General features: G+C 35.5%; 3 protein-coding genes and 1 long non-coding RNA gene across 6 annotated transcripts; 2 read left to right on the top strand and 2 right to left on the bottom strand.

Moving 5' to 3' along the window:
- Positions 1-492: 492 nt before the first annotated feature.
- LOC141643161 (protein TORMOZ EMBRYO DEFECTIVE-like) lies at positions 493-9,671 on the top strand. The gene is made up of 14 exons (XM_074452201.1): positions 493-914; positions 1,585-1,770; positions 1,878-2,027; positions 3,183-3,397; positions 4,073-4,358; positions 4,463-4,597; positions 4,900-5,018; positions 6,379-6,535; positions 6,986-7,232; positions 7,308-7,384; positions 7,623-7,742; positions 8,089-8,219; positions 8,323-8,497; positions 9,003-9,671. The coding sequence occupies exons 1-14, from the start codon at positions 612-614 to the stop codon at positions 9,348-9,350; spliced, it is 2,649 nt and encodes an 882-aa protein (XP_074308302.1). The 5' UTR covers positions 493-611; the 3' UTR covers positions 9,351-9,671.
- Positions 9,672-10,349: 678 nt separating this feature from the next.
- Positions 10,350-12,734, bottom strand: LOC141643160 (protein ABA DEFICIENT 4, chloroplastic-like). Of its 2 annotated transcripts, none has more exons than XM_074452199.1 (6): positions 12,365-12,734; positions 11,723-11,912; positions 11,298-11,398; positions 11,054-11,182; positions 10,875-10,963; positions 10,350-10,559 (listed from the first exon to the last, which is right to left on the bottom strand). In XM_074452199.1, the coding sequence occupies exons 1-6, from the start codon at positions 12,407-12,409 to the stop codon at positions 10,400-10,402; spliced, it is 714 nt and encodes a 237-aa protein (XP_074308300.1). In that variant the 5' UTR covers positions 12,410-12,734; the 3' UTR covers positions 10,350-10,399. The 2 variants fall into 2 exon arrangements, with proteins under 2 accessions (XP_074308300.1, XP_074308301.1); XM_074452200.1 differs by having other exon boundaries at positions 11,723-11,837; positions 12,365-12,687.
- Positions 12,735-15,329: 2,595 nt separating this feature from the next.
- Positions 15,330-18,482, bottom strand: LOC141630796 (uncharacterized). 2 transcript variants are annotated; one of them, XM_074443556.1, is made up of 7 exons: positions 18,399-18,482; positions 17,681-18,117; positions 17,503-17,575; positions 17,075-17,410; positions 16,874-16,968; positions 16,713-16,779; positions 15,330-15,722 (listed from the first exon to the last, which is right to left on the bottom strand). In XM_074443556.1, exons 1-7 carry the CDS (start codon positions 18,420-18,422, stop codon positions 15,600-15,602), a joined length of 1,155 nt encoding a protein of 384 aa, XP_074299657.1. In that variant the 5' UTR covers positions 18,423-18,482; the 3' UTR covers positions 15,330-15,599. The 2 variants fall into 2 exon arrangements, with proteins under 2 accessions (XP_074299657.1, XP_074299653.1); XM_074443552.1 differs by lacking the exon at positions 15,330-15,722 and adding an exon at positions 16,309-16,544.
- A 3,666-nt stretch (positions 18,483-22,148) lies between these two features.
- LOC141630790 (uncharacterized) lies at positions 22,149-22,786 on the top strand. Its single transcript, XR_012537554.1, has 2 exons — positions 22,149-22,408; positions 22,568-22,786. It is a non-coding gene; the product is annotated as an uncharacterized LOC141630790 (long non-coding RNA).
- Positions 22,787-23,891: the final 1,105 nt, after the last annotated feature.

Here is a 23,891-nt window from a genome sequence, read left to right as displayed (position 1 = left end):
CCATCTTTTTCATTGGCGTTCACACACCGTGTAATATTTGTATACGCACAGCTCTTTCCATCTTCGATATTGGTGCCTCGTCAATAGCTATAGAAGTATAAACGTACCCAACTGAGTTCCAATTCTTCGCAAGTTCGTATGTTTTTATAATTGTATCCAACATCAATTAACAATTTTGTTTCGGTCGAAAAAAAAAAAGAAACAACTACTTCTAAATAACTACTTCATCCGTTCCAGTCAATAGTTTACACTTGCTCTATTTCTCCTCATAAAATAAAACAAGTGTAAATTATTCACTAGGACATAAGGAATAACAAAGACCCTATTCTTTTGGACTTAATTTCAGCTCTATTCAGTTCAGTTCAGCTTCATTCATTTAAATTCAGCTCAGCTCCATTAAATTTAGTTCAGCTCTATTGAATTTAGTCCACTTCAGTTCAGTTCAATTCAGTTCAGTTCAACACTTTCAATCCAAAAGAACGCGGCTAAAGTAACAAGGCATCATTTGGTCATTTTAGGTGCAAAAGTGCAAAACCTCGGCACCCTCCGCAAACTCCCAAACCTTAAAGGCTTAAACCCTACAAAGCCACACCTTCACAAAACCCTCAACAATGGCGGCCATTACTCTACCATTGAAGAAGAGCTACAGATGCACTCAATCTCTTCAACAATTCTTCACCGGTGGTCCCTTCGCAGTCTCCTCTGACGGCACCTTCATAGCTTGCGCCTGCAACGACACCATTAAAATCGTCGATTCCTCTAATGCTTCTATCAGAGCCACCCTCGAAGGCGATTCCGAAGCCGTTACCGCTCTCGCTATTTCTCCTGATGATGCTTTCCTTTTCTCTGCTAGTCATAGTCGTCAAATTAGGGTTTGGGACCTTAATTCGCTCAAGTGTGTTCGCTCTTGGAAGGTATGTAAGACCGTCTTACACTAGAATTTGTGTTGTTGGTTAATTTAGCGGCGCGTTATTTGAATTTTGTTTGGTTTGATATGAAGTTGGAGCTCATATACAAATTCGCAAGTATTGCATTTGATTATATAATTTATCTTTCTAAATTTGGGGGTTTTGCGGTTTGCTATCGACCCCCGAATTTGATTATATAATTAAACTGACATTTTTCGAGTGTATGAACATTTGAACAGTGTATCCGATAGAGTTAATAGTTGTGATTGGTCATTTGAATTGTGTATCCGATAGAGTTATTAGTTGTGTTTCGTTTGCAGCTGGTAAAAGATAGGCTGATTAAACTGACTTTTTTGAGTGTATGAAATTTGGATCGATGAATCCAATCGAGCTATCAGTTTCAAATCGTAACTCAAAAGTAGTTCGTAAGAGATAAGCTGATTAAACTGACATTTTTTGAGTGTGTGAACATCTTAACAGTGGGTCCGATAGAGTTATTAGTTGTGAATCGTATGTAATTAGGTAAATTCAAGCTTATTAAACTGATTGCTGTGAGTGTATGAACATTTAGACTGTGAATTTCTTACTTTTAGTGAATTAGAATCTTTTCATTTGTTCGCATATCATTAACGAAGGTTTTATTTTGAAATTTAATTGCTTGGTTTATATTGTTCAGGGACATGATGATGGTCCAGTGTTGGCAATGGCATGTGATGCGTCGGGTGGTTTGCTCGCCACTGGTGGAACTGACCGGAAAGTGCGTGTATGGGACGTAGACGGTGGATTTTGCACACATTATTTCAAGGGGCATAAAGGGATTGTTCATTGCATTATGTTCCATCCTGATCCCAATAACCTCATTGTAAATCACTGATTTTGTCAATTCTGCAATGGTTTGCTCGTTTAGTCACCGCATTTATCTTGATGTATCATTATATAAATTCTGTAACATTGCTTGGTATTCTATAGCTTTTCTCGGGAAGTGATGAAGGCAGTGTCCGGGCCTGGGATCTTGTAGCTAAAAAGTGTGCTGCTACAATGGAGAATCACAACTCTGCAGTGGTGTCATTAGCGTTCTCAGAAGATAGAAGATTCCTGCTCACTGCTGGAAGAGATAAGGCATGCTTTTTCCCCTGAATTTTGTAATTTTGCAACCTATGTATATTGACTTTGAAAATCTATCAGTTACTTTTGTGTTAATTTGATGTTATTGTGTAATTAAAGGCCAGCATTCCATTCTCCTATCTTTCGTGCTTCTTATAGATAAGATTACTCGTGATAGCTTGCGAGCTTAATCATTCCGCAATACTTTTGTGAATGGGTGTCACCAAGTCTTTTTATATAGGCATCACCCCTTGGTGCGTGTAAGAGATGAGTTATTAGGTTTCTGAGGAAGAAACTTAGAAGTGCAATATCGAAAATAGTGTCAAAATCACAAAAAACTTAACTAGTACTGGGGCACATTCTGGTGCTCGAGATATGTGTACTCATTGAACAACTTGATGGGTTGTGTCATTTCTTTTGTTGCTTTTAAGAAATGATATAAATCAGGGGCTAATGATGAAAAAAGATACACTCAAATCTCAACTGCTTTAATTAATGTAACTTTGAAGACATTCTTCACGCAATTGTAGCAGTATCGTCTTTGGTTGCGAAGATGCTAAAAAATATCTTGTCGTCCCCTGTATCCAAAATCTATATGCCTTTTGAAATTATGCTTTGAGGTAGCTGCAATTTCATGATAGGTCACCCAAAAACTGTATCTGTATTTTCAGTGGTAAGGTTGCATACATCATATCCCACCATCAGCGGGAGCTTTAGAGGCACATCAATGCTGTTGTTATTCTGGTATATCTATGGTTGACTTGCCATTACAAAAGTAATATTTGGGCGGATTAACACTCTACCAACCTGTTGAAATAGAACGCCAACCCATCATTCATTTTGTTTCTGTCGTCTGTAAACCTAATAAGCTATAGAAAAACAAATGGTGATTTAACTTATGATAGAAATATAGAAACGAGTTTCACGATATGTTATAATCTGTTCTATCCATGCATCATATCTTCCATCTTGTGGAGACAGCTTGTTGACTGGCATTCTATTTGTCATACTTCCTCTCACTACATTATATCTGAGACATGGATGTCGTTTCTCGGTGTGTCCTATGTCGTTTCTCGGTGTGTCATTTTAGTTCTACCTTTGTTTAAATTCATGTTTTCAATCTAACTCTTATAATTGATGTGCTAAATTCAAATTTCAATTTTCTTTCAGGTGGTCAATGTGTGGGACCTTATTAGCTATGCTTCCGTGACGACGATACCAACACACGAAGTTCTTGTGGCTGTTTGTGTTATTCATTCTGGAACTCCATTTTATGATAGTTTTCTGTTGGACAAGCCTGGGAAGAGTAAAAGTATGGAAGAAGTGTATTTCTTAACTGGCGGTGAACGTGGAATTATTCGTATATGGAAATGGAACTCTGGGCGGTAAATTTCTAAACATAAAATTTTGTTATCTTCATTTATGTCTTAAGTATGCAATAACCATTCATGCTTAATGGTAATGCTTCTCTTGCTGTATTATATTACATCCTCTGATCCAGTTTGCTTGTTATCTAAGAGTTCTGAACATTTATTATAGAGTGAAATTAGTGTTCACGTTATCCTTTACTTTGGTTGTTAGAAAGGTAAATGCATTCAGTTGCGGATAAGTTCTCTGCAAGTGTATGATGAGATACATTGCTTTCCATATTTCCAATGGAGCCAAAGATTCATTACTCTTTGGTTCTGGATTATGATGGAATAAGTCAAAATGACTCAATAAAGCGGCTTTGCTTCTTTTTCTTGTGAAGTAGTGGTCCTTCGATGCAGTTCTCGACGCAATTTTCATCTTGGGTCATTCGGAAACAGCCTCTTTGTGTTGTTAACACAAGGTAAGGCTGCGTACATCCGACCCCCCCTTACCCCGCAATTTGCGGGAGCCATTGAGGCAGTGGGGTAATGTTGTTGTTGTTGTTTTGGGATCAAAAGCACTTCTGTAGATTGACAAGTATGCTGAATCAGGGTTGCATTTAAATCACTTTTGTTATTGCAACTGTTAATATTAAGCTATCGCCGGCTTCAAATATTATTTTTCTACTACTCATTCCGTTTCTACAACAGTGCAGTTTGTTTATTTGAGCAAAAGACTTCAGATGTAGCTTTTAGCTCAGACAAGGATGACCAGAGAAGAGGCTTCACTGCGGCACACATGCTGCCATCTGATCAGGGTTTGTTGTGCGTTACTGCTGACCAGCAGTTTCTTTTTTACTCACCCTTGAAGCATTCTGAGGAAGTTCTAGATTTGGGCCTTACTAAGCGACTTATTGGATACAATGAAGAAATTGTAGATATGAAGTTTTTAGGTGAAGATGAAAACTTTCTTGCTGTTGCCACCAATCTTGAACAGGTATTCTGCCTTCCAAGTCAGTTTATGTGGCTGCCTCATATTAATAGATACATTTTCATGGGATCTCATGTAATGCTAGTATACTGAGATTCGTTTATGTGCAGGTGCAAGTTTATGACCTTGCGTCAATGTCATGTTCTTATGTACTTGCTGGGCATTCAGGAACAATTTTAAGTCTTGACACCTGCATTGGAAGTTCAGGAAGGACATATATTGTGACTGGAAGCAAGGACAATAGTGTAAGTTATGCTCCTTGTATATCTATCTATTACCATTTGTCAGGAACAGCTAAAGCAAGCGAGCTGCTATGTTGTTAATTCTGAACCCTTAAGGGAGAATTCATATCTTTGATATCGAAAGTGACATTTTGCACCGTTCTTCCTTGAGGGTTTTGTAATTATGATTTTTGAGCCTAGGTTATTTTCATATATGTGACTCTAGAAACCTACTATAGTTTGAGTGGATGGATAGCCACAATCTTCTATTTATGATCTTCACCTTACTTTTTTTTTGTTTGTGGCATCTTTGTCTTTTGTTCCAGGTCAGATTATGGGATACAGAAACCAAAATGTGTTTAGGGGTTGGTGTTGGTCACCTGGGAGCTGTTGGAGCCGTTGCTTTTTCAAAGAAACAACGGAACTTTTTTGTCAGTGGTAGTAGGTGAGGTGTCTTAAATGTTTATTTCTCTTTCCATCTCCTTCCTCATACGGGAGAAATTACCCACTTAATGTTTATTAACTCACTGCATTCTTGCTTCTAAAGTCGATTATGAGTTATCTACGTCTGACTCTGTCGTAAATATTGCTTTTGTTGATGAAGATGTGAAATGTGTAGCTCTCAGAAGGTTACTTTTCTGGAGTCTGATTATATTGATTTCTTTTTTGATGGTTTGGAGCCATTTGGTGGATCAAATGACCGTGGACCAAAGTTCTGATGAAGGGGATTTGATGATTATATTGGTGAGGGGTAAATAGAGTGAAATTAGTGGAGACTATGAACTTCACAATCTCTGGAGTCCAACTCGGATCAAATGACAGTGCACCAAAGCTGTGATGAAGGTGCTTTGATGTTTATTTGGAATTTTGGGGAGGGGAATAAGATATAGGGTGAAAAAGTGTGGACTGTGAACTATGCAATCTTTTTACTCCAACTCGAATCCACCATCTTAGCTTCTCTTACGTAAGGGCTAACGCGTCCTTCTTATTAGATACTCGATGTTACTATGAACTCTTTGTAACTTACTGGAAATGATAATTTCCCCTCTTTGGATTTTGGCATCTTCACATTCCTTTGGCTGTCGACAGTTGTCAATGCCTGTAACATTTCACCCTAATCTTGTGGGATGTGTGATTAGAAATATTTGCTCTCCTGTGTGTGTGTGTGTGTGCTCCTGTCTACATTTGTGACACTTTGTTTGTTAGCGTTTAAACACCATGCTTCAGTGCATTAATTGGGAAATGCTACTCTTCCAGCCTACCTACTCTAGATGTTAGTTAAAGGGCATTAGCAATAGAGGTTTGTCAATATGTTTGTAAGATGATGTGTCAAATATTTTAGAGGTTTGTCTACAAACCCTCTATTGTTGGATATGGGTGTTGAGATTCATGGATGAGAGGGGTTACAATATAGTATACAGGTTTGTGGAGAGAGAATATGAGAGAAGAAATAGTATAGTGGGCCATGTGATAAACCTTGAAGAGGTTTATTTATTGTTGGGATGAGGTTTGTAGGTAAATGATTTTGTTCACATTGATTAAGAAAGAGTGTTACGTGGCCATGTCACCAAACTGGGAATGAGTTTCAGTTAATGCAAGGAAGAGTGGACCTAATGTTAGGCTGACTTGAAAAAGATCAGATATTATCATATCATGAATAGGGGGAATCTGGAAGAACAGGTGGAAGCCTGTATAAAACAACAGTTAAATTGATTTTGAGTTTCACACTAATAAGTAATACGTATTCTTTGTGCAGTGACCAATTTTAGTTTCACACTAATAAGTAATACGTATTCTTTGTGCAGTGACCATACACTCAAGGTGTGGAGCTTTGAAGGTCTCATCGGCAATTCTGACAAGCCTGACAGTCTTAAAGTAAAGGGAGCTGTTGGGGCCCATAATAAGGATATTAACTCCGTTGCTGTTTCACCAGATGACAGTCTAGTTTGTAGTGGTTCACAGGTTGGTTGATTTGTGATTTTGTAGTACTTCATTGTCTGAGCTTGGTTTTCCTATTGTCTTCAAAATGACACCTTGCTTATGGCAAAATTAGCCGAGAATATAAAATTGCAAGAGAGCTCTTTGTCTTGTTAATCACATATTGTATCTGAGATTTCTTGTAGAGTTCCCTAGATATATATGGAGCTCTTCCATATCTTGTTATCTGGCGAGTTCCATATCTTGTCCATCTCCATGTACTATTTGTGACAAAACTTATCGATATGGTCATGCATATAAGACCAACCCATTACCCCTAAATTTGAATTAGGACGAGACAAATTACCTTCACTGGAGCTCTGATGCATAAATGTGTGCTAGCTTGTGAGATCCGGATGTCTACTGGAGCTTTTCTTTCGATTTGAAATTTGTTGTGCATCTCTGACTTGTTAGCTGTATATTTAACATGAACAGGATCGGACTGCCCGTCTGTTCAAGCTTCCAGAACTTGTAGAGGTGGCGGCACTGGTGGGCCACAAACGGGGAATTTGGATTGTCGAGTTTTCTCCTGTTGACCCTTGTGTTTTGACGGCATCTGGCGACAAAACCATAAAATTATGGTCAGTGCGTGATCATTCCTGCCTAAAAACATTCGAGGGCCATACATCTGGTGTACTTAGAGCTTCCTTTATCACCCGTGGGGCTCAGCTTGTATCAACTGGTGAGTAGGCATTCTGTACTCTGATTTGTGCTGTTCATACTGGAATAATAAGATGCATCTTCCATGACCTTCCAGGTGCTGATGGTGTTCTGAAGCTATGGAGCGTAAAATCTAGTGAATGCATTGCCAGTTATGATCAGCACGAGGACAAGGTGCATTTTGATATTTTCTTCTGTTGCCTGTTATTTCTTGTGAAATTCTGGCTATTTTGTGGAAATTTAAGAATTTTTAAATATTTTACCTTGAACCTTTCAGGCTATATAGTACTCCATATATCCTTAATTTAACTTCTCAATTTCTTATGCACGAGAATTGAGGAGCACTCTAACATTCCTGAAGAAACATATGTTTTTGCTAGTTAAATAATTTTGCTTCAATGTCACACTGTAGGTATGGGCCTTGGCAGTTGGAAGAAAAACAGAAATGCTCGCTACTGGAGGCAGTGATGCTGTTATAAATCTATGGAATGATTCCACCGCTGTTGAAAAGGAAGAGGCATTCCGCAAAGAGGTGGGTTAAAGTCTAATTGACTTGCTTTTTGTGATACGGGCGTATTCGTTTGGCTTATTTAGTGCGGTCACTTTGATTTTGCCTGGTTTTACACTTTTACTTGTACTGGTTGGTGAATGCTTTCACTCCTTTTTCATATCGTTTTCTCCCTTCGAATGGTTGAGACAGAGGTTCGGTGGAAGATAGGTTGCAGGTTTAAGTATTCCTCCCCTTTGTGTTGTATAATCCTTGGACCCCCTTGCAACATAAAAGATATAATTAACTGCTCAATTTTAAAAGCCCCCGTTTCTGTTTTGGTTTCAACTTTTAACTAGTTTACTGACAGCTCACTTTTGTCCTGTTGTAGGAAGAAGGGGTTTTGCGAGGACAAGATCTTGAAAATGCTATTGTGGATGCGGATTATGCCAAAGCTATCCTGCTCGCCTTTGAGCTTAAAAAACCTCACAAGCTCTTCGAACTACTGTCAGAATTGTACAGGTAATACTCAAGTATGGCTTTAGTCCTTCGTCTTAATGCTGGCTTTTATTCGAAGACTAACTATCTCTCCCATATCCATGTTCCATGTGCAACATTTGTGCAGGAAAAACATCGCAATAGATCATGTGAGAAATGCTCTAAAGCCTCTTGGGAAGGAGGAACTTCGTCGACTTCTTGAATATATTAGAGAATGGAATACCAAGCCAAAGCTGTGCCACGTGGCTAACTCTGTACTTTTACAGGCTTTCAGTGTGCATCCACCTACAGACATTGATGAGGTGTGTATATATGTTGTGGGTAAATCTTATTGCTTCATCCTACAATTGGGCTTTGATTTCAAGTGAATTTCACTGTATATTTTACATTCACGAGAAGAGGCAAGAGCACTTGAGATTTGAGAGCAAGCTATTGATACAATCTTGGTTCAAAAGGATCATCCGTATCTTGTATTCTAGGACTGTGTTCAGAAAGATCATCTTTGACCATGCGTAGATTTTAGATTCTCTAAAGTTGACGAATAACCTTCTAACTCTACACGATAGAGCTTTTTCATTTTAGAAAATTAATTATTTACCCAGAAATACGCGCATAGTAAATTTTATTTTCCCGTTTGTGGTAAACTCTAGCAACTTGGTGAGAATAGACTCTTAAGTTAACCAGAGAAATTAGGGATTGAATGCTATGAGATCTCTGTTTTTATTGCGTTCATGTATTTCTTTTTTTTCATATTGTTAGGATATGTGTGACCTTAATGTTTAATTGTAATTTTTATAAAATATACAGGTGAAAGGCATAGGAGAACTTCTTGAAGGGCTCATCCCGTATTCTCAGAGGCACTACAATAGAATCGAAAGGGTAGCAAGAAACTTATTCTTGTTAGATTACACTCTTAATGGCATGTCTATCCTTGAACCAGAGGGCGATAGTAGAGTACCGAGTAGCACTTCTGAACGAAATTTGGACAGGGATAAAGCATCTGATGTTCAAGAAGAGATCATCACAAAGACAACCGAAACAAAGCCCAACAAGAGCTCAAAGAAACGAAAATCTGAGAAGTCAACAAAAACTCGTACCAAGATGGCTAAAACTTTGCCTAGCACAGAAGCTTCAACCATATCATTGCAGGCATAGAGATTTTACTTTTTAAAGACATGTTAAATGGGCTGGTCAGTCAGGACATTTCATGGGTATTGTGGTGGTACAGTTTGGTTCTGGTTTTAGGTAGACACTCTTGTTCATTACCGCGAGTGTTGTGCTCGAGTCCATTTTTGACAGGTCTTTCATTTGTGTTTGTGTCGTTCTGCATGTATCAATCTTCTCGCTAGCAACTTGTAAGGCTACTAACCAGCGGATCTGAAGGGTTCTGTTCATTACAAGACGATCAAATGTAACTAACTAGAGAATGAATACCTACATTTCGAAAATTTTGAATTGTTATTTGTTTTTTGTTTAGTGAGTACTTCAATGATAAACCAATTCTGTGCAGAGTGCACAACTGCACACATGGCTTGATTATTCGGAAAAGATATCAAAAGGTGATAGTGTTCGCGGAGTTCTATAGTTCTATAAACACTCGTGTCAGACATTTTTTCATGTCGAGAAGCAGGTAATTGACTTGAGAGGTAAAGAGTAACCGAATAGATCAATCTGATTTCCCGCATGAATACTCAGGGAGATGTAGTAGTTTCATACCCAATTGCTTTTCGAAATTTTGGAGTCAATTTTGCTCATGATCCTGAAGTAATTGACACCTTGTAGGAGTTGTGGTTAACTCAATAGGTTAAATAATGGTGGAGGTGTGGTGACAGCGGACTGTGGGCAGCATTGCAGCAATGATGGAGGTGACAAGTCAACACTAGCAAGACGGTTGATGTTGGTTATTGAAATTTAAATGATTTTTAAGTCCATTTCTAAAGTTGCAGTGAAGAACTTGCCATGTCGTGCTGACAATGGCGACTTTTAGATCCGCTGTTTACGACTTCCCCAGTTGTTTGAATATGGAGATGTAGTCGTTTATTAGTCAGTCTGTATTGGAAGAACTGTGTTTTTTCTATTACAGTGGAGTTTGGAAATCCACCATTAATGTGTGAAGTTATGATTGATAATTTGGGGGCTCTGTGACGACTTTCATTTCATATTAAGAACAATACCGCTCATCAATAATCTAAAACTGAGTATAATTACACAAGGCCGCCATCATTGTATTTACAATTCTCTGAATGACAAACTATTTTCTTAGTAATCGCGTGGCTGATGATTCCTATAGGACAGAAAAGCAAGCAGAAGGAGACCGAATGTCGGGTTTCAACTTTATTCACCAGACCATCCTGATAAACTTGCCTGTTAACAAATGATACAAATGAGGTAAGCAATAAACCCACATCTTTATCATACTTGCCTGTCAATTTGGGATATGGCTCATATTCAGCTTTTTCTATTAAGTTCAGCCAAAATCAGGCTGGTCAGTTTCGCTAGATCTACTCTTAGAGTCTTAGATGGTAAAAACCATTGAATGGTGATACTCCTAATCTGGATTTGAAAGTCATCCATAAAAACAACCGTCATTTGTGGCTCTTTTTCCTCAAAATAAATAAAGAAAAATATTTAAACAGCCGAAAGCCATGCTAGTTATGAGATCTGAGAATAGTGAATGACCTTGCCGCAAAGAGATCGACCACCAACAAATGAATCCAAGCAGATGCTAGAGTCATCTCACTTGAGAACATTTTCGCAATACCCTGGAGCTGAACACCAGCAATAAGATACAAAACAATAAGACTACTTATCGGAACAAAAAAAATGGGTTATAATTGGAGTATGCTAATCAAACTAACCTCAGGCAACCAGTATTTACTGGCAAACATCAAGCGTATGGTGTCCGGTGTCCATGAAAGCCACAGAAGATACGAGTACAGTAGTCCAAGCACTACGTATGGTAGGCTACTTTTCATTGTTTTCTTAGTCTGCAGATCGATTCAGAATAATCTGATAATTTCTTCAAAGGTACACACAATTAACCCCGAATGGCAAAAAGGGGAAAAGGGAATATTCAGTGAAAAAACAGTGTGGAGAACTTACTAGTTCAGCTTTTGGAGCGGCTAGCATGAGAGTATAAAAGGGGAGGACGGCTGCAGTCCCTAAGGTGAATACACTACTAGCAATTTGCGAATTTGACAACCCTGAAGTAACATACAGTTTTTTTGTGTTATTAAAAAGCGAGACTTCATTACTACACCATTATCGAGTTATAATAAAGATGCATAATAGAAGGAACGGAAATGTTCAATGTATATACAATTTATGAGTGACGCCCTATCAGAATTCGAGTCCTGACCATTCCGACCAAAAGCCTAAATTGAAGACTGAGGCACAAAAGATGGTGTAATCGTTTATGCATGCCAAACAGTCCCAAGTTCTTGACCCTAAAGCTAATGATGCAAAAAAAGATAAAGACATATAAACATGAATTGTATCACTCATCATATGTAATGGAGAAAGCTTACATGAACAACAAACTCCTGAAGACTTCCGCGATAGAATGCATTTCTCCACACCAGGTCTAACTATGATTCTAAGACCTCCCAGGAAACACCAGTTATGCTTTACAATTGCTGTACTCTGCGATCGGAGAGTGAAACTCGTATCCAATTTAATCTTACGATGGTGTATGCGCATTAGGCTATGACTATGAATCTACAAAAAAAAAAAAAAAAAAAAAAAAACCAAATTCAACAACTATAAACTAACAATTTTGTTGGGAAATACATAACAAGTCTTAAACTCTGTATATATAATCTTCATATCTCAAAAATCACAGAAGTTATAGTAATACTCCCTTTGTCCCGGTTATTTGGGTCTTATTCCATTTTGAGGTTGTTCTTTCTATTTTAGAATTGCATTTGATGAGTAATTTGATCTTTCACACCCAATTTGGTCCATTTGTCATCTTATAATTGACCCCCTCTTTTTTTCTTGGTCTTTCTGGTAAAACCAGAGAATAACAATTCTCCGGGACGAGTATTAAAGATTGCAACAATTATAATCACGTAAAATTCTTATTTAAGACGGGTCATAATCAGGTACTAAAGATGGTAAATTTAATTAATAAACATAAAAACATAAAATTGAAGGCAGAAAGTAGGTACCTTTGGGGTGATGTGAGGATAAGCAAAGCAACAAGATAAGGCCATAGTGTAGTGAGCTGAAGAAAAAAACAAAGAAAGACTACAAATTTCCCAGAAATGTTGTCTATTAATGAATGAATTATATAAAAAATGCCCACTTAAGATATGTTCATAATCTTTATGATAATTGGATTGACATCATCATTATCTTACAAAGGAGACTCGATCATCTTCCTGACATTGAAGGAAACAAGTAAAAATGGCACAAAGCCTACAAAACATGTTTGTTGGTCCTGCTTTTGCTCACATGAGATCTCATGTGTCATCCCATCAAATCCCATCTGGATTTATTTTGTTTGATTCACTAGATTATAACTTTTCATATAGTCTTGCTTGTGACGGTCACAAGTAGAATTTAAACAGGTCGGACGGGTCGGTGTTGGGGTCGAGTCATAATACGGGTTAGACAAGTTACGGTCGGGTTATACAGATTAGGGTTAGAATACAGTCAAAAAATAATTTTTAACACCCTTTTTTAATGATAATATTTTTTAAAAAATGTAAAACATTTAAAATCAATATTTAATCATATTCAATGTTTACATTAATTATTAAAATAAAGTTCTTTTTAATAATTATATTATTATTAAATATTATAAAAATTATTTTTAATTGTCTTTGTATTTTTAAGTAATAAAAAAATTATTTTTTAACAAATTTTCAAATAGTTAAAAATAACGGGTCATTTCGGGTTCGGGTCTAACGAGTCACCGAGTCGAAATTTTCAGGTCTTTACCTTAAAAAACGGGTTGGGTAGGTCGGATTTTCGGATCAGGTCAAAATTTGACAGGTCTAGTCACAAGCTTGTGACATCTCACAGTCTCCTCCCACTTGTTCTCCAACTAGTTTAGACCCCGTGCATTATATGCACGGTACTTAAAGTTTAATATTTTTATAAATTTAATTATATAATATGGTATCTTATAATTGTTTTCATTTCTCATCATTGTATTTTGCTTTGATAAATAAAAGATAGAACTGAAAATTGGTCAAGAGAATTGAGTAATGAATTGAAATATATTTTAATGAAAATATTTTTATAGCATAAAGCTAATGAGTTTCATTTTATATATATATATATATATATTTTTTTTTCAATTTTTTTGATCACGAAAATAATAACAACGATTTCTAGTTTTGGTTTTATATAGAATATGGGTCAACTCATCATCTAATAATTGGATCAATAAAAGATATAGCAATTTATAGTTTTATATCAATTTTATTTATTTTAATTAATATATTATAGGTTAGAATTTAGTGAAAATAGTATAATTTGATGAAAAGATTAATTTTAATGAAAATATAATAGATGAATTTTTATTTTTTAGTTTCCTTATTTATTGAATTAACATAATTATCATTAGTTTCCTTTTTTGAGAATATGCTTTTTGGCGGGAAAATGATAGAAATCACCTATTTTTTTAGTAGATAGGAGATTTGCTCTTTGGGAGAGATCACAAGCTTGTGACAGAATAGTGTCGTCACATATAAGATTGTTCAGCTGTCGATAGGGGATACTCTTGGTCAACACTAGAGTTGTTAATGAGACGAGACAACTCACAAGCAGCTCGAGATCGGCTTTATTAAAACTCGGTCAAAACTCGGCTCGTGCAAGCTCGGCTAGAGAGCTAACGAGTCAAGTCGAGCAAAGGCTGGCTCGACTCGAAAAGCTTGCGAGCGGCTCGAATTTGTGTGATTACATAAGATATTGCTCATATTTTATAAAAATATTTTATCAAGATTATATCTTTGTATCACATATATTGAATGTCTCGCTGATTTCCTAAATATTTTTACATATAACCTTCGATCCTTGTTATTGAAAATATCGGAAGAAAAAAATAAAAAAAATAAAACAATTTTATATAGGCACGATTTGGGTTCGAGTTTGGCTCGAACTCGCGTTAAAGCTCGCAAGCTTTATAACAAGCACGTTTTTTTAAGCTCAGGCTCGAGTTTTGGTTCTTGAGCACAAGCCGAACAAGGCTAAGCTCGGACTCGGCTGAGCTCGTTAACACCCTAGTCAATACCAAAAAAAGCAATCATTCTTTTTTTTTTTTTTTTTTTTTTTTTTTTGCTAACCCTACACACTTGGACACTTGGACTAATTTCAAAGCTAAAATTTCATTTGTTTATTCTTTTTAAAGAGTTGTAAACTTAATTTTAGTAATTGTGAAAAAAAAAAATATAAAGTAGATCAATATTTCTAACTTTTTTTTCTTTTGATTAGAGACCACATTTGATATATTTTAAAAATCTGGAACTAAATTTAAATTGGGCTTGATAAAATGATAAAATAAAGAATTAGGTCTTGTAGGTAAGTTAAGAAGTATATATTAATATAGTATTTTAATGTAGGAACTAGATCTATGTAGGATTGGAGGAAAAATGATAAACATGATCTTATGGGTTAAGAAAAGAGTTAACACTAAGACAAGGACCTATACTATTGAAATTTTTCCAATTAAGGGATTTAACTATAGAACTTTACATTTAAGGATCTCTCCTCACACAATGTTAATTTTTCTGTTAACTTTTACTTTTCTAACAAATTAAAATGTGTGTTTTATCTTCTTCTGCCTACCCAAATGCTGAAATCACTTTTGCCTACTTTAGCGCTTGAAAGAAAATATTTTAATCCAACTTCATTACTCTTGCTTCATTTGTTATGGGTGTAACTTATTCTCAATGTCAATCATTCTCATGCTCCACACTGAGAGTCTTCATTAGTCGTATACTCGTATGTGTTCCTTCTATCCCGGTTTAAATCTTCCTTTATTTTACCAAACCTCTCAAATTCTTTTCAAAAACTGTTGTATTCATTAATTGATGGTTAGTTAAGTGATGAAAGTTGTCCAATTTTTTTTGAGTTAAACGAGAGGATTTTATTTATTTTATATCATATCAATTTTCGCAAGCGGTTTAATTTTCCGCAAGCGTTAAAACCGCTTGCGGAAAATAGTTTACAAACAAACACTCGTCAACTCGCCTTGTACATAATCTAGCACAAAGATGAGCGACGGTATTACCCTCGCGCTTAACATGAGAGCAAAGACTACTCACAAAGAAAGGAAAGGAGTAAATGATTAATATCATCATATTCGTCAACTACCAGACCGCAATAGTTCCTTCTGGACGTCCGACCTCGCAATTAATTAACAAGCAGCAATGAATCCGTCTCAAGATGCACCTTCTATATCCCTAACCCCATCGTTCCATCATCAAAGAGAGCGGCATCCGTGTTAATCTTAATCTCGCCCACCTCCGGAGTCCTCCACTCACCACTTGATGCAACCTGTGGATGTGGTAGTACCGGCTGCACATACACTTTTTTGCATAAAAAATAATGAAAGTTGTCCAATTTTAATTTAGCAGGTTTTATACGAGTATATGATTAAGGGGTTACTGAGTAGGCAAACCAAGGAGAGTTGAGAGCAAAATATATGATGATTTTTTCAAGAACAGAGAGAGATCAACCAAAGGGGTTAGCTATCAATAAGAGGAACAAAGCGTGAATCAACTTTATCCTAACGGAAAATATAACGATGTTAAGGTTGGGGTTCTTAACTGGATAATTTCAAAGTTGAATCCCTTAAGTGAAATTTTTTCAATAGTATAGGTCCTTATCTTAGTGTTAACTCGTTAAGAAAATGAATTAGCAAATTCTAGTTTAAGAGAATAACTGGATTGTAACGAATATATGAATAAACAGCAGGTCCAAGTGGTCCGGTCGGGTTCGGGTTCGGTCTCATCTTGGTAGGTCCGGTCTGATCTTCGATTTTCAAGCTATTCGGTCTACGGTCCAAGCCGATTCAGTCCGGTGGTGAACAGCCCTAGATGCAAGTAAGCATTAGCGAAAGCTCCAATGTACATATCGTAAAGTGACAAACAAAGGCAAGTAGCTGAGTAATTATGGGTGCCTAAACACCCTTTTTATGATTCCTAGAAAAGGAGCAGTCTTGTTGAGGAGATGATGTAGCAGCGGCATATTTTGCAACATTGGAGATGCAAATAAGACAGTAGTATTCACATATGGCAGAGTCTCGGCTAAAAAAGGATAAGTAAGACGAGAAATGCTGCCAGACTTGACACCTAAACCCGTCAATGCTGCTTCTTTTACCCAATTCGGCAACATGTCCTTGAACAAATACATGAATAACAATCCACTTTTAGAAGCATAAGAAGGGCATCACAGAAAAGCAAAACAGATTAAAGACACAACTATACAAGTTAGTTAGTTAGTATTCCTGCTCAATGCTTAGAAATGCAAATGTTGGACACAAGTTAGTTAGTTAGTATTCCTTACTGAAGTACGAATTGCGTTTTCGCATGCATAAATGGCCCCCTTCAAAAAATAAGACTCAGCTTCACTCCTATTAAAACACCAAGTAACAAACTTTTATTAGTCTTGATCCCGAAACTTCCAACAGAAGAAAAAGGAGCAGACTCTTTTATAGAGTATCAAACCTGGTATAAGAATAGTGATAGAATAAACCCTCCACAAGAAATGGCCCAGCATTCTGAATAAGGGACGCAGCCAGCAGCGTTGAACATTTGGCTAACTAGAACAGATCAGGAACATACACATAGAATAATGTCAGTGACAAGATGATTATGTCATTGTCTAATGACGATGAAAAACAAAGGGGGATGATACTTATTACATACACAAGTTTGCGTGAAATCAAGCCGTACAAGCGCTGCAAGCTTGTCACCAATCTTGTCAAATATCTCGAGTAATGTTAGTGTCCTCATCTCGTTGTTTATTGTAAGCTCGGTAACGAAGGCTGAATCACATATCTCGGAGATGCTTCTGAATTCTCCTTCTTCTTCTCCTTCTCCTTTAGCGGTTGTTGATGGAGACAATAATACCTGAGACTTGGCTACTAATAGCAAAGCACCAACCTCAATCAATTTTCCTTCCTTTAAGTAGTTAAAGAACTCACGCTTGACTTCTGTCGTGTTTAGCGCAATTAATCTAACAGTCTCCAACGTCCGTCGATACTACATCCCACAAGACCACAAAATATGAATAATGTCCCTTCAAAATCGACAACGTCAACAATAAAAACGGTAGTAGAAGATACATTACATACATGTGGTTGACAAAGTCTAACAAGCATTCGGGCGGGAGATTCTTGCTCAGTATTGTCGCACAATACCTGAGATCTATGAAAAACAAGAATATAATTAATTATTAATTATGGAACTAAAATGTTAACGTAGGCCTAAAATAATACTCCCTCCCTCCCTCTGATTCTTAATTATTCATACCGCAGGCGTGCCATAACGACATGTAGTGGGAGCACGTTTTTTAACTTCCCAACAGAAGCCGGGGAATCATAGTCGCATCTAACATCAGCCGAAATTCCCCTTTGAAGCAGTAAAGCGGTAATCTTAGGAGCATTGGATGCAGCGGCCGGATGCAGTTGCGAAAGCAAAGACGTGGCAAGAGGTATTTCAGTTATTTTAGTTTGTCCGTCAAGAACAGCAGCAGCACATTTGCCAGAATCCCACAAAACTATTTTCATCAATATCAAATTTAACTCTTCATGGAGAAGATGAGATGGTAAGTTATTGATCAATTCGACGAAAGCAGGTGCATTTTCGTATAATAAGGCTAATTCGATTTGTTCGAGACAGGTTGGATTTGGATGAGATTCGATAGTCCCGGCATTAAGTTTCCGAAACGATTCATCAAAAAATATTGGCTGTCGAAAAAGAGTAACAGCAATTCATTAATATGTGAGCGTAGAATAATAATATTAATATTAAAAATTCATAATCTTCACTATCAATTATTTCTATATCTTTAATTAAAATTAAAATAACCATCACAATAAATATAAAAGATAAACAAATCATTGAGACGGAGTAGCAGCTCGCAGCCTAGAAGGTGGATACAAGGGGACGGGGAGAAACATCATAGTATTGTCCTTGAATAAACAAACAAGTGATATTTATAGATTAGATAGATCACATATTCACATACCACATGATCCGCATCCATCTTCATCAGCCGATGCAATCAAACTTCGCACCACTCAAATTTTAGGTTTTTGCAAAGATTTGAACAACTGTAAAGGTCACCTGTTTTTTCATTTTTAGAATTTTAATCAATCAATCGAATCAATCGAATTGAAATGAATCAATGGATCGAATCGAATGAATCGAATCGAATCGAATGTGAATCAATCGAATCGAATCAATCCCAATGGGGTGATGAATGAATGAATGAATCGAATCGAATAATAAATGAATCAATCAATCGAATCGAATAATAAAAAATTTGAATTGAAATTTGAATCAATCAAATAATCATATTAATATTAATAATAATAATATTTAATATTATTGTTATTATCAACTATAATAATAATAATAATATTCATAGTATAATACTATTTATACTAAAATTAATATTTTTAAAAAAAATTATAATATTATACTCCTCTGTCCGGTAATTTGTTGTCTCATTCCATTTTGGGGTGTCTCATTTAATTATTGTCCTCTCTATTTTAAGAATGAACTTGATGAGCAATTTGATCATTCACACTCAATTTGGTCCACTTGTCATTTTATAATTGGCCCCTCCTCTTTCCTTGGTCTTTGTGCCAAAATCAAAGGACAACAATTGACCGGGATAGAGGGAGGAGTATATGAATAATCATAAATTATAATAATGAAAAAATAGTAATTTTTTACTAATAATATTCTTAATAACAATAATAAATAATAATGTCAATATTAATAATGATATTAGTAAAAATAATTGTTTCGAATAAAAACACTCAAGTAAGCGTTGCTCGAATCCGGGTCGGGTCAACGCGCTCCTCTCAGACGATGACACCTCGAACCTATGCTTGCTCTCTCCGGATGGATCTTTCACGCGTAACAAATAGGGCCTCGGAGGGGTCGCAATAGGTCCTTCTCGATGCCTTACTGATCTTGGTGGATAGTTGGAACCTTGCTTGAAGCTAAGGTTTCAGTGCCCTCTCATAGTAGCTCGAGTAGTCTTACTTCTAGAGAGAGGAAGTTGTTGGTGAGAAGTATTTTACCATTGATGGGTGAATAATGAGGTATTTATAGATTTTTATGTGTAACTCAAATGATGGCTGGCAAGCATGGTTACCATATTCGCTATGAATACGCCTTATCGATTCGCGATTCGCTTATAGAAAATGTGTTATATGTATTTTCAGTAATCAGTTGATAGAATTCGCTTTTAACAATTCGTGATTCGTAGAGTATCAAGCGAATTCGTAACCATGTTGGCAAGCGTGTTGACTTGTATGACCCACGTATTGGCTACTGGGTCAAGTCGGTTGGGCGTGCCCCATCAATAATATTAATAATAAATGTTATTAATTTTATTAATAATACCAATAATTATAACAACAACAACAACAATACTACTACTACTAATAATAATAATAATAATAATAATAATAATAATAATAATAAATATTATTATTATTAACATTAATAACATTATTATTCATTTTAATAATAATATTCATAATAATAATAATAATAATAATAATAATAATAAATAACATTATTAATAACATTAGTATTAACACTATTATTAAATATAATAAAAATAAAAATAATAATAATAATAATAATAATAATAAAGAATAATATTAAAAAAATAGTATTATTGATAACAAAATTAATAATAACTACTTCCTCCATTCAACTCCAAACTACCATAGTACACTTTTCACGTTTGCCAACGCATGTTTTGCGCGGTAAATATCATTAGCTACGTATATGCAAAAATTATAAAAGTTACATATTTTTAATGTACTCGTAAAGAAGAATCAAATAAGATCCCACAAGAATATATTTTCACTTATATATTGAGAGAAAATTGCAATTGAAGATTCATTTGTGAATAGTATGCAAAAACCAATATGGTAGTTTGGAGTTGAATGGAGGAAGTATTAAATTTAAGATGAGTACGGCTGAAATGAGCTGAACTTAATGAAGCCGAATCAATCAATCGAATCGAATGGGTGAGCCGAAATGAATCAATGAATGGAGTGAATCAATCAATCAATCAATGGAGTGAATCGAATCAATCGAATCGAATAATCAAATCGAATCGAGCCGAATCGAATCAAGTATCTTGAAAATAAGCCAGAAAGAACAGGGCCTAAGTCTTGTTTCAGTTCTGAAATCAGACGAGCGAAATGTCACCTTTTTTTTAATAGAATATAATCATGACAAAATTAGTATAGACCCGTATAATATATGCATGGTATATACTCCCTCCCATTCAGACCAAAGGTTACAGTTGCTTTTTAGCACTATTCATGGTCGTAGGGAATCTTGGATATTAGGGAATCTTGGATATTATTCTTAATCTATAAGACAAAATATAGTCATGTGAGATCTTGTTTGATTTATCGTCATGAATGCTATAAGAATATCAAATTTTTATAATTTTTAATAATGTGTAACTAAAGATATGCACGTTACAAAACGTGTCTCGACAAGTGTGATAAAGCAACTGTAACCTTTGGTCTGGATGGGAGGAAGTATAGTTTTTTAGTTTTTGTAGAGTACTATATATGAATTCATTTTTGAAATAATGGTCAAAAATAAAATATTTGTCGTTTTGGGTCGGTTTTGAAAATATTTGTCAAAATGGTGTCCACGTAGGCTCGGGATTTCTGGACCTAAAACACGCCACTACCAATGACGTGTTTATAATGAGTACGGAAAGAAACTTCATTAAAAAATGGACTAAAACAAACACGCCATTGGGAATGACGGGTTTCGGAGGGGAAACACGCCACCCCTAATGGCGTGTCTTATGTAATTTTTTTTTTTTTTTTTTTTTTTTTTTTTTTTTTTTAAGTTCGATCGATTGTGGAAAAGATTGTTGTAAAGACACGCCACTACTAATGGCGTGTTTCCTTCACAAAACACGCCCTTAGTAGTGGCGTGTTTCAGGTCTAGAAATCCCGAGCCTACGTGGACACCATTTTGACAAATATTTTCAAAACCGACCCAAAACGACAAATATTTTATTTTTGACCATTATTTCAAAAATGGACTCACTATATATACATTTGAAATTGACAATTTATTTTTCATGTTTCATTTCATTATATTTTGATTTGAAAAACTAATATTAAAATCTTAAGAAGTCACGAATTTGAGTATTTTTAATGAAAATTTCTTTTGCAGAGAAAATAATGATGTTATTTTGTATTTTTTACTAATAACATACTCCCTCCTATTCATAATAAACCTCTCATTTCATTTTGGCACAAAAATTAAGGAAACACACTACCCCACCATATAATTAAATTTGGACCACACAAATACACTACCCCACCATACAATTAAATTTGGACGACAAAAACACTTACCAAAAAAGGAAATAGGGAGATTATTGTAAATAACCGAAAAAGAAAATAGGGAGGTTTATTGTGAATTGGAGGGAGTATTTTTTAGCCGTAACTTCTTAAAATGTCAATGAAATTTTATCATAATTTTTTTTTTTTTACAAAAAAAACTTTATCATAAAATGGCTGGAGATAAATTTGTGGGAAATTAAAATATTGAATCTATATATAACGTGCACGTGATCTATACTAGTTATCACTAATAGAGGCTGAATCAGGTGAGACCGCTAATTATGACGAGGCGGTCGGCCTCACCAAATGCTTTCATTAAGCTAATCTTATGGACTGATATTCAATTAGTCATTGGGCTGAAAGTTTAAAGTCATTCCTAATTTTTTCATTTGGTCCAAATATTTTCTCTCTCTAAAAAAACCACACAAACACTTCTTTCTTTTTCTCTGTTTGCTCGTCTGACATTCACCACAGTAAATCAACAAATTTTCTCGCAAATTTTCAAAAGAAATCACAGTTCTAAAAATCGTGTTTCCAAAAATCGAATTAGTTAATCAGTTGCAGCGATTTCCGTTGAAGTTTTGCGTAGATTCAGCAATTTCAAAACAAGATTTCAATTAATTTTCAGGTAATTTAACAATTTTCATCAAAATTGAGCATATTCATACAATTTTGTTTATTCACTCATAAATTGATGATATAAGGCTCGATTTTGATCAAAATTGAGCGATTTCGTTAATCTCACGATTTCCAGCTAATTATTACATTGTTTTTGATGATTTTGCAGCTCTAATTGTTATGGAGATTGTAGATATCACAATGCTTGATGATAATAGTGCTATTGAAACAAGTACTTCGTTTTTTTTTTTTTTTGTGATTGTGATCTATGTCTCCCATTATTCTCATTTGAATATGTATTTGTTTATTTGACTTGTATTTTGAGAAATTTGACTAAAAAGAGCATTGTTCATAGGTAATTACCAGTCAAAGACCTTTGATAGTTGAAGATATTCTCTTGTATTCTCCAATTCTATGTATTCTTCCCTTTGTTTGTGGGCACGAGAATTAAGGAGAAGAATAAAATAAGAGTAAAAAGTTGGGTGGGGTTTGGTAGTAGGAGAGAGGGATGAATAATTATGAGTTAAATAAGAAATGGTGGGGCCAAAATATTAAGGAAAGTAATAAAATATGAGTAAAAGAGTTGGGTGGGGTTTGGTGATAGGAGAGAGAAATGAATAAAATAAGAGTAAAAATTTCCAAAATAAGAAAGGGGAAGAAAACCTGAATAATCCGTTTTAGGAAATAGGGAAAAATATATAGAATAGGAGGGAGTAGTAATTTATTGTTCTCTATCTATCATGTTTGTGCATTTTGCTATGAAATTTGAAGCATCTCTGTTTGATTATTTCTAACATAGGCTAGTTGGGTGTATGTTCGAGTGCAATTTGGTTGTCGAGTCAAGTTACTTGAATCGTGCTTGGTTAGTAGGGAGTATATATGAATTATGAACATGGTTAATCAAAACGAGTCTTACAAATGCATAACTAATGAAGCGGATGTTCAGCATCTTGTACATTATAGGGCTTGCTTGGATTGAGGGTAATAGGAGGGGAATTAATAGAGGAGTAATATGTGAGGTGTATTTCTCGTGTTTGGTATGCGGGTAATTATTCACCTCCTGGAATTATTACCCTTGTGAAGGGGTAATACATTACTCACCCTCCCCCCTGGGTAATGATTAAGGGAGTAAAAGACCTACTCAGTAATCATTACTCTTATGCCAAACATATCATCAAGGAACTCATTACCCCACTAATTAATTTCCCCAGTAATTATCTGGTTGACAGTGTATTGATATTCAATTTTCCCTCTGATTTACTGGATACTCAGAATTTGTTACCAATTAGAGCTATCAAGTTGTAAATAGACGGGTTTCGTTCATCTCTGAATGACGAAGTACTACATTAATGTTGGAGTATGTGTCCTCGACAATAATGTGATCACATGCTTAAATCTCATATTAAGAATACATAAGGGAATGTAATATTTTATTGTCAACTGATCCACATTAATCAGTAATGATTGGCTGACTAGCGTTTGACATTACTGTC

The sequence above is a fragment of the Silene latifolia genome, chromosome 2, assembly GCF_048544455.1.
Source record: "Silene latifolia isolate original U9 population chromosome 2, ASM4854445v1, whole genome shotgun sequence".
Classification (NCBI taxonomy): Eukaryota; Viridiplantae; Streptophyta; class Magnoliopsida; order Caryophyllales; family Caryophyllaceae; genus Silene; species Silene latifolia.
Note: the sequence above shows the minus strand (reverse complement) of the source record. Positions and strands in the feature narration are given on the sequence as shown.

What these genes read in the sequence shown, in the direction of transcription:
- LOC141643161 (XM_074452201.1), top strand. Translation starts at nt 612, where the DNA reads ATGGCGGCCATTACTCTACCATTGAAGAAGAGCTACAGATGCACTCAA. An exon ending in TTTTTTGTCAGTGGTAGTAG is followed by an intron (nt 5,019 to 6,378) that starts GTGAGGTGTCTT and finishes TTCTTTGTGCAG; the next exon opens with TGACCATACACTCAAGGTGT. An exon ending in ATGATCAGCACGAGGACAAG is followed by an intron (nt 7,385 to 7,622) that starts GTGCATTTTGAT and finishes GTCACACTGTAG; the next exon opens with GTATGGGCCTTGGCAGTTGG.
- LOC141643160 (XM_074452199.1), bottom strand. Translation starts at nt 12,409, where the DNA reads ATGGCCTTATCTTGTTGCTTTGCTTATCCTCACATCACCCCAAAG. An exon ending in ATCCTCACATCACCCCAAAG is followed by an intron (nt 11,913 to 12,364) that starts GTACCTACTTTC and finishes TTTTTTTTGTAG; the next exon opens with ATTCATAGTCATAGCCTAAT. An exon ending in TTCAGGAGTTTGTTGTTCAT is followed by an intron (nt 11,399 to 11,722) that starts GTAAGCTTTCTC and finishes ATGTTACTTCAG; the next exon opens with GGTTGTCAAATTCGCAAATT.
- LOC141630796 (XM_074443552.1), bottom strand. Translation starts at nt 18,422, where the DNA reads ATGAAGATGGATGCGGATCATGTG. An exon ending in AGATGGATGCGGATCATGTG is followed by an intron (nt 18,118 to 18,398) that starts GTATGTGAATAT and finishes CTTTTTCGACAG; the next exon opens with CCAATATTTTTTGATGAATC. An exon ending in GTCGTTATGGCACGCCTGCG is followed by an intron (nt 17,576 to 17,680) that starts GTATGAATAATT and finishes TGTTTTTCATAG; the next exon opens with ATCTCAGGTATTGTGCGACA.